The sequence below is a fragment of the Drosophila albomicans genome, chromosome 2R, assembly GCF_009650485.2.
Source record: "Drosophila albomicans strain 15112-1751.03 chromosome 2R, ASM965048v2, whole genome shotgun sequence".
Taxonomy (NCBI): Eukaryota; Metazoa; Arthropoda; class Insecta; order Diptera; family Drosophilidae; genus Drosophila; species Drosophila albomicans.
The window spans coordinates 31,486,721-31,495,026 of record NC_047631.2 but is presented as its reverse complement, the minus strand read 5'-3'; the positions used below and the strand labels follow the sequence as shown (position 1 = coordinate 31,495,026).

The 8,306-nt window shown below is 43.5% G+C and overlaps 3 protein-coding genes across 3 annotated transcripts in view; 2 read left to right on the top strand and 1 right to left on the bottom strand.

Annotated features, from left to right (window-relative positions):
- Positions 1–423: 423 nt before the first annotated feature.
- Positions 424–1,329, top strand: LOC117575377 (photoreceptor-specific nuclear receptor). The gene is made up of 2 exons (XM_034259550.2): positions 424–1,060; positions 1,118–1,329. Exons 1-2 carry the CDS (start codon positions 424–426, stop codon positions 1,327–1,329), a joined length of 849 nt encoding a protein of 282 aa, XP_034115441.1.
- Positions 1,330–1,813: 484 nt separating this feature from the next.
- On the top strand, positions 1,814–5,027 carry LOC117575266 (pre-mRNA 3'-end-processing factor FIP1). Its single transcript, XM_034259401.2, has 4 exons — positions 1,814–3,390; positions 3,879–3,923; positions 3,982–4,127; positions 4,192–5,027. The coding sequence occupies exons 1-4, from the start codon at positions 1,917–1,919 to the stop codon at positions 4,708–4,710; spliced, it is 2,184 nt and encodes a 727-aa protein (XP_034115292.1). The 5' UTR covers positions 1,814–1,916; the 3' UTR covers positions 4,711–5,027.
- A 936-nt stretch (positions 5,028–5,963) lies between these two features.
- LOC117574267 (uncharacterized) overlaps positions 5,964–8,306 on the bottom strand; it is a 44,302-nt gene continuing 41,959 nt past the window's right edge. The window contains exon 13 of the mRNA XM_034258007.2: positions 5,964–8,253. Within this exon, the coding sequence (XP_034113898.1) occupies positions 7,089–8,253 (1,165 nt within the window). The 3' untranslated portion in view covers positions 5,964–7,088. The remainder of the gene's footprint in view (positions 8,254–8,306) is intronic.

Sequence of the window (8,306 nt, the reverse complement as noted above, 5' to 3'; positions counted from 1 at the left end):
CCCACAACGGGGACAGCAACCCCTAATTGTCAATAATGCTACGCGACGCTTCTTTTTATTTACACAAAACGTCAGTTCAAAGCACTTGCCAGGACATTTTGAGTGGTGGCCGACGCTGACCAATCATAGAGCAAAACAATAATTGTTTACAAATTGTTAACACGCTGCTGCTGTTGCTGCTGCTGCCCGATGATTGTCACTTTTGACACGTTACGCCCTCTCTCGCGGAAATATGTATTTCTGGCTATCCTCTTTGCTGCTTCGCTGCTGGGGCGTTAAATAAATAAAAACCACAAATCATGTTAACATGTGAAGTGTCTTTGATTTGCATATCATTTGTCCTTTTTGCTTGGCTATTGGCTATAAAAACCGCCAATAGTCCGACTATCAAAGCTCAGTTTATTTCCGATTCCTGCTGGATACATGTCGCTCCTCTCAATTTATAAAACCAACGCCTGCCAGGTGTGTGGAGATCAAAGCTCTGGCAAACATTATGGAGTCTCCTGCTGCGATGGCTGCTCCTGTTTCTTCAAGCGCAGCGTTCGCAAGGGCAATCACTACGCCTGCATTGCCATCAAAGGCAACTGTGTGGTGGACAAGGCGCGTCGCAATTGGTGTCCCTATTGTCGCTTCAAGCGATGCCTTGCTGTGGGCATGAATGTCGCTGCCGTGCAGGAGGAACGTGGTCCACGTAGTCAACAGGCGCACAATCATCATCATCCGCAGCATCAACCCCAGCTGCAGCTTGTCTCGCCACCTTCTCCGGGTGGTCAAGCGTTGCACTTTCAAATACTCGCCCAGATTTTGGTCACCTGTCTGCGTCAGGCGAAGCTCAACGAACAGTTCCGGCTCCTGGCTCGTGAGCAACAGGATGTCATCTTGCAGGTGGTCTGGAGTGAGTGCTTCATACTGCGTGCCTCACATTGGTCGCTGGACATAAGTGCAATGATCGAAGGCTGTGGCGATTCGCAGCTCAAGTTGCTGCTCTCAGAGGCGCAGCAGCTGCGCGCTGATGTCATGGAACTCAATTTTCTGGAGACGCTCATCCTCAGTCGCAAAGGTTGGTGAAGACTTTACAACAAATTTATAGTCAGTTATTTATATAATTCCTTTGCAGAACTCGCCTTGAATGCGGATTATGCGCTAATCCTAGAGACTCATGCTAATGGCGCTCTTTGTGCCTTGGCTCGATATACTCTGCATCGCTCGCATTGGCTGCGTTTTGGCCAATTGCTGTTGGGGCTGCGTCAACTTGGTCTGCGGCGTTACGACTGTGCGTTGTCTTGTATGTTTCGCAATGTTGTGAGTGATATTCTGAAAACGCTCTGAAGAGCATTAACTGAAAAAACAAATGAATAATAAATTACTTTGAATTTAATCAAAATTATCTTTTAATAATTATTTTAAAAATTAAAATTTGGTAATTAATTTAATTTATATTATCTGTTGCTAACATTACACTATAATTATAAAGAAATTAATAATGTAAGCTATAAAAATATGAATAAATCGAATTTACTATAGTATTTGACTTGCCACGTTATTATGTATGTATATGTTATTATTAACTTTCATACTACAATAAAAGATAATTTGAAAATGGATTTGATAACTCCAAAAGCATTTAATCAATAACATTTTCAAAAAGTAACGTGCGTTTCATGCATTCGTTTCATGCACCACTGAAACAGCTGTTGCGCCGTGTTCCATCTGCCGAACGTTTCACACAACTGGAACGATTGGGCAGCGAAACAGCAAATTTGCTGCGTGGCAGTGTGACCAACATGCCACAATGCAAAAAAAGGGTTTTTTGTGTTATAGTTTAATAAACAGTGTTTACCTCAGCTCGTTTTTTTGCGCTCGGCATTTGTAAATCGCTTTTGTGAAAGTAAAAGCAGCGAAACAAACACAAAAAGATGGCGGATGACACAAACGAGGAGAGCTGGCTGTACGGCACCTCGAATCCCGACTCCACCACCAATGAGATATCCAATGGCAGCGACGCCTTGGCTGCGGAGCACGAGGCGCTCGCTGCGGTGACCGGCGAAAAAGCGGGAGCTGCTGGATCGCTGTTGCCTGTGTTTCCCAAGGAGGAGATGATGGAGTATGCTGAGTTTGAGGATCCCGCCAAGGAAATGGAGGAGGACGAAGAAGCACTGCCCGACACAACAGACAAAGGCAACAAAGTGTCAAACATAGATCCTGGTCTGGGAGATTTGGATGAGTTGGAGAGGCACGACCACGATTTAGATGATCACGATTCGCATATGAGCGATCTGGCGCTATCGGCACCCGGCACAACGACGCGCAAAGAGCGCAACGGCTCTGGCAGCGATGATGACGACGACGACGATTCCGATGATGACATCAACGTGGTCATTGGCGACATCAAGTCCGCGCCCAGCACTTATAATATCAAACAGCGTCCCAACCTGCTGGCGGGTGCCACAGCAGGCGACAAGGCAAAACCCACAGCGCAAGCGGGCAAATTCAGCATTGAGGATTTCGAGGGAGCTGGCACCATCAACGGAGTCGCTGTGCACGAGTTCAGCATCGATTCCCTGGAGGAGAAACCGTGGCGCAAGCCCGGTGCTGATATTACGGACTATTTCAACTATGGATTCAATGAGGAAACGTGGCGCGCTTATTGCGAGCGACAGAAACGTTTCCGCGTGGCGGAAAGTGGCGTTGGACTCGCCAGTTTGACACAGAATGTGAATCAAGGCGCTGGCATGGGTCTCGCTGATGGCGCAGGCGGAGGAGGAGGAGCAGCCGGAGGAGGCAGTCAGATTGGCGGAGTCATAGGCATGGGTGGCGGTCCAATGCACCATCATCAGCAGCCGCTGGTTATGCTCAATGATGGCGGCGGTGCTTCTATGCAAATGCCACCGCCCGGAATGCCGCCCATGCTGCAGCATCAGCCCAGGCCGGGCATGGGCATGATGGCGCGTCCACCGCGTCCCATTTCCACCACGGGCGGCGTCAAGGAGAATGCCATCCAGGTGATGACGGCCGAGTGTCGGGAGTACTCGCGCGGTGGTCTGGGACCCATGGCACCCAATTTTCCGCCACCAGGTGCGGCGGATGAACCCTTCTTCCATGAGCCGGAACCTTTTGATTATGGTTATGAGCCCACGCAGGAATCGCAATGGGGCAACGATAATGCTGGCTGGGTGCCTACGGGCATCAAGGAGCTGACGCCGGGTCCCGCTCATCATCAGCAGCAGCAACAACAGCAGCCACCCAATCAGCAGATGGGCGGACCACCGGGAATGCCGCCTCAGATGAATGTGCCGCCTCCCCAGATGGGAGGACCGCCGCCTCAGCTGCGTGGCCACAATGCGCCGCCAGGAATGATGCCACCTAACATGCGTATGCCACACAACATGGGTAAGTGCCTAAGATTTAACAAAAGTGTTGGTTTATCTTATATGTATATGAAATTCATTGTCCTGTCTGATGGACTGACTTACTTCTTACTCAGGAGAGAATAAAGGCTTTTCTTATGTGAAGGCCCTTAACTTATTTATATTTTAGATAATAACATGGAATAGACGTCAGGATCAAGTTAAAGCTTATGTGTTAGTTTGTATCTGGAGGATACCCACGTGTTAGAAACGAACCCTTTAGATAGTTAACTTCTTTTCTCGCGCACTTTATCTATGCAAAAAGTGTTAACTAGATGTCGAAAAACCGGTCTTTAATTATTTACTTTAATCATCACCATCAGCTGAACAAATATAGCCATTTCTGTCCGTTTCTATTCACACCTATATCTTAACGATTATAACATATTTAAAGACTATACAAAATATCTCATAATGTGCAAAGTGGAACACACTCATTTCTAATTATTTTTTAATTATATTCTTTTTCAGCCATGGGTCCACCACCAGGCATGATGCGCATGCCGCACAATATGAGTGAGTAACAAGCTTAAATTTGCAGTTTCCTCATGTTTAAACTCTTCCTTCATTGCAGACATGGGACCACAGCAGCGCATGCCCATGAGCGGTAACAATAGCAATATGTCTTCAGCTTCCTCCTCCGATCGCAGATCGGATAGCTACGATGATGAGCGTGAGCGACGGCGTCGCGACAAGGACAAACAGCTGAAGAAAGAGCAGGTGAGTAGATTGACTTCAAAGTATTTCTTAAACTTGCTCTAATCTTCAATTTCCCTTATTGCAGTTGCGCAAAGACTTTCTGGACATGCTGCGGGAGCGGCACGACATTGAACGCCACACACGTTGGTATGACATTAAGAAGAAATTCGAATCGGATTCGCGTTATCGTGCTCTGGACTCGGCTTATCGCGAGGAATACTTTGAGGATTATCTGCACATGCTGAAGGAGGAGAAGAGGAAGGAGCGTGATCACAAGGAACGCGATCGCGATCGCAGCAATCGTGACAAAGAGTCGCGATCACGAGACAAGGACAAAGACAAAGACAAGGAGAAGGACAAAGATAAGGACAAGGACAAAGACAAAGATAAGGACAAGGAGAAGGACAAAGAGAAGGAGAGCAGTTCAAGGCGTGACGCACGCTCCCGTTCCCGCGACAAGTCGAGTCGTCGGAAATCCAAGTCTCGGGAAAAGGATCGCAGCGAGCGAAGCAGCAAACAGAGCAGCTCATCGGCATCTGGTTCATCGTCTAGTCGCAGCGACAAGAAGAAATCGCATCGCAAGGACAAAGAGGAAGATGAATAACAGTTATTTAGGTACTACATGGAAGACGAGCAGACCGTTCCTTGAGCTAGCCACACACACACACACAAATTACACACACACACTCTGTTTGCACTCAGACACACTTCCAATAATAAAATCATACAACTTAAGAGAAAGATGAAAGAGGAAACTGAAATTTAATGGACATTGCAAAGTTGTTTTTAAGTATATTGTATGCGAAAATCATTTAAATTGTAGAAGATGGATCTAGAAAGCAGAGAATAAAATCTATTTTATTAGGGGGCTTTACGAAAATTGGGGTTAAGCTAAAATCATTCATAATTTTCGCACTGTATGTTTGTGCACTTTCTTGCTAATTTAAAAAAAAATATATTAGAATGTCATTTAAAAGTTAAATAAATTTAGCTGGCCTACCAATATTCCTCATCTTCTGAAATTTGCTTCACCTGCTCATTCGATACCCCTTTTTTAATTTTAGTATACTTGTTTGCTTTCTTTTTACATCTTTCAGTCATACATTTTAAATCTTCATGTAAACAATCATTTATGAATTAAACAAATTGAGTTAAAATCCATAGATTAGTTATTAAAAAACATGTTTACTAATAGATTCGGTATATGCTAATAATACGAAAGTCAACACTTTAGTAAGAAAGGACATTTTAAATTCTCAAATATATTAAAAAAGCATAAAAGCATCATCTTTGAATTAAGCTGCCAGCAAAAATAGTGTGCACGTATGATGAAAAAGTTCTATGAAAAATTAGCAGAGTGCCCAGTTTTCTTAAGTTTCCAATAAGCGCTGCCAGATCGCCAGATCACATACCTTATTGCTCTATCTCTTTTCAAGTATGAAATTTATCTGTTACTTTTAAAAGTGTAAACAGCATATTAACAATTCCCAATAAACGCGCAATTTCTTATTGATTTCCCTCGTCAGTTATAAAACGGCAATTCAAATAATAAATATCCATTTATTTATGCGATTTTATTTATTTTTGAAGTTCTGTTCATTAATATATTCCGATGTGAATTTTAAAGTTATTTAAATAAATAATAGCGCAAACATCAAGGGACAACCACCAGATATGAATATGAATAAATGTGTTCGCTTTAACGGAGTGGAAAACGAAAAACTGTTGAATAGTTTATTGGCTTTTTTTTGGGCTTTTACTTAATTGACATTGGTTGCTGTCGTTATTTGTGTAGCCACTAAAAATGCAATTAAATGAAATAACTCAACGAAGGTGAGAAATATAAATATTATATATTGTAGTATGCCATAAATGAAGGGTAATTTATTTGTTTGATCTTAGGAGCTACACCTACATAGGTAAGTTATAAAAGTGTTGCATTAGTGGGATCGATTTATATTTGAATTATATTCCGGTTGAATTTGCTATATCCTTACCATTTAATAACTGATATTTTTGATTTAAGTTTTATTTTGGTTTTCTTTTTTAAATAAATATAAGTATAGATATATATTTAATATCAGTTAATACTTGACACAGAGGATGAGTAGTTTACAATCCGACTAGTCTATTATAGAGCTGCTACAAAATACTTAAAAAGTACCGACAAAAAGATCAACTACTGTTGATCTACTTTTCTTTATTACATTCCTTCACTTTCTTGACTTTTTTTTATAAAATTAATAACGATTGTCTTTAGAAAACTAAATTCACGTATATAATTCTTATTTGATAATATGTTTTAAATATTTTTTAATGACAGTATCAACGTTATTTACATACTGACATATTTATTTTACTTTGAAAGGAACTTTATGTGTAGAATGTGGAGTGGATGATAGAATCAGCCCCAAAAGTTCAGATCAGATATAGTTTTTGATTACGCTTATTTAGTTGCTTCAGTTCAGGAGTTCCATGCACTTGATTAATTTATGTATATATAATATATGTTATATGTACTTTTGATTAGACTTACACAGAATGGATTAATACTTAAGATCGGTAGAACAATAAATACCGAATATCCTATAGAAGCAGTTACAAATACCTATTATGAGGCATATTTAACCCATTAGTTCTGTAGCGTTTAATTGTAAAATTAAATGTAATTCTTTTCCGTTTGATTTTTAAAATAAACAAAAAATTGAAAGAGATTAAATGTTTTTTTTTTTAAGCAGTAGAGTTAATGGGTTAAACTGCCTTTTACACATTGACTAGATGGTTAATGGCACACACTCGTCCAAAGCTGCGAGTTGTGGCCATAATTTGAACTAATCTTCAACTAAATTGTACTTTCATTTTGCAGCTGGAACCAAGTTTGTTGCATGCATCGAGGTACTTTTGCTTTCCACAGATCACAACACTCCAAAATTACTAAAGCTTTCAAGAGTTACTAGGCCCTGGAGGGGCCTAGACTGTGCCCTATCTACTCAGCAGTTGCTCCACATTCAGCGTAATCTCTGGGCCAGGCCGTTGGGAGTTCTCTTGTGTGGCATTCGAGCTGCTGTTGCTGCTGCTGTTGTTGTTATTGTTGCTGTTGCTGCTGCTCAGGCTGTGAGCATGCATGCCATTCAAGGTGCGCGATGGCGCCGGCGACGTTGGAGCCGAGAGCAGTGGAGGACTGAGTTGCGAGGCAGCTGCAGCAGACATGGGAGGCAGCGTTGGGGATTGCGCCTCCAGTGTGGAGGGCGGACTGCGATTCAGATTGCTGTCGAGGCTGCTGTGATGCTGCGATGAAGCAGGCGACAGCGGTATCTCCTCGATTTTCTCCAGATCCTGGGCTATGGATGAGGAGTTCTGCTTGTGCACCCGGCTCAAGGTGCCCTTGGGACTGCGTGAGGTGTCGTGCAGCATGGGTATCTCCAGCATGGAGTTTTTGCTGGCATGCAACAACGCCGCATAGTTGCTCGCTTGCAGCGAATGTTGATGTTGCTGCTCCGCCTTTGATTGCTGATCGTCGCGATCCAAACTAAACTGACGACGCAGCAGGCGACTTGAGCCGGGCTTGCTGTCGAACTTCGAAGTGCTGCCGCTCACTGAGCAACCGCCGCTGCCAGGTCCGTTGGCGCCATGAGCCGCATGACCAGATTGTGGATTATTCCCATACAGATATTTGCCGTCGTAGAACTGCGTGAGATTGCTCTCACTGGGACTGAGGCATTTGTAGTGATTGTATGGGGAGCTGAGGTCCATCATCTCTTCGATTTTCTTGTAAAGTCGCGAGCTGGAACCACCAGTCGAGTTGGGCAGCCGATTGAAGGTGTTCGGGTTCAAGAGACTGTCTGGCGTCAGCTCGGAAAGTTTTCGCGATTGTGGACTTGTGCTGCTTGGGGTCTTGGTAGGAAACTCGGGACACAGCGTCGTGTTGGGACTGATGGTGTTCGTCGAGTTCGAGTCCAGCGAATAGGAGTTGGGCAGATTGCTGGATCCCACGTCCACGTTGGTGGGTGGTGTGATTTCCACTTTGACTTCCACGGATTCTCCAGCCAGCGAGGAGCTCTGCGAGGACGAAGGATTGGTGCTGGTGCGAGATTTATTTGCCTGTGCCTTCAGTCCGATGGAGTTGCGTATAAGAGATTCATCCAAACTGTGGACATGAAAGAGTTAAGAATTAGTTAAGTGTTAAAGTAATTCGAGTGC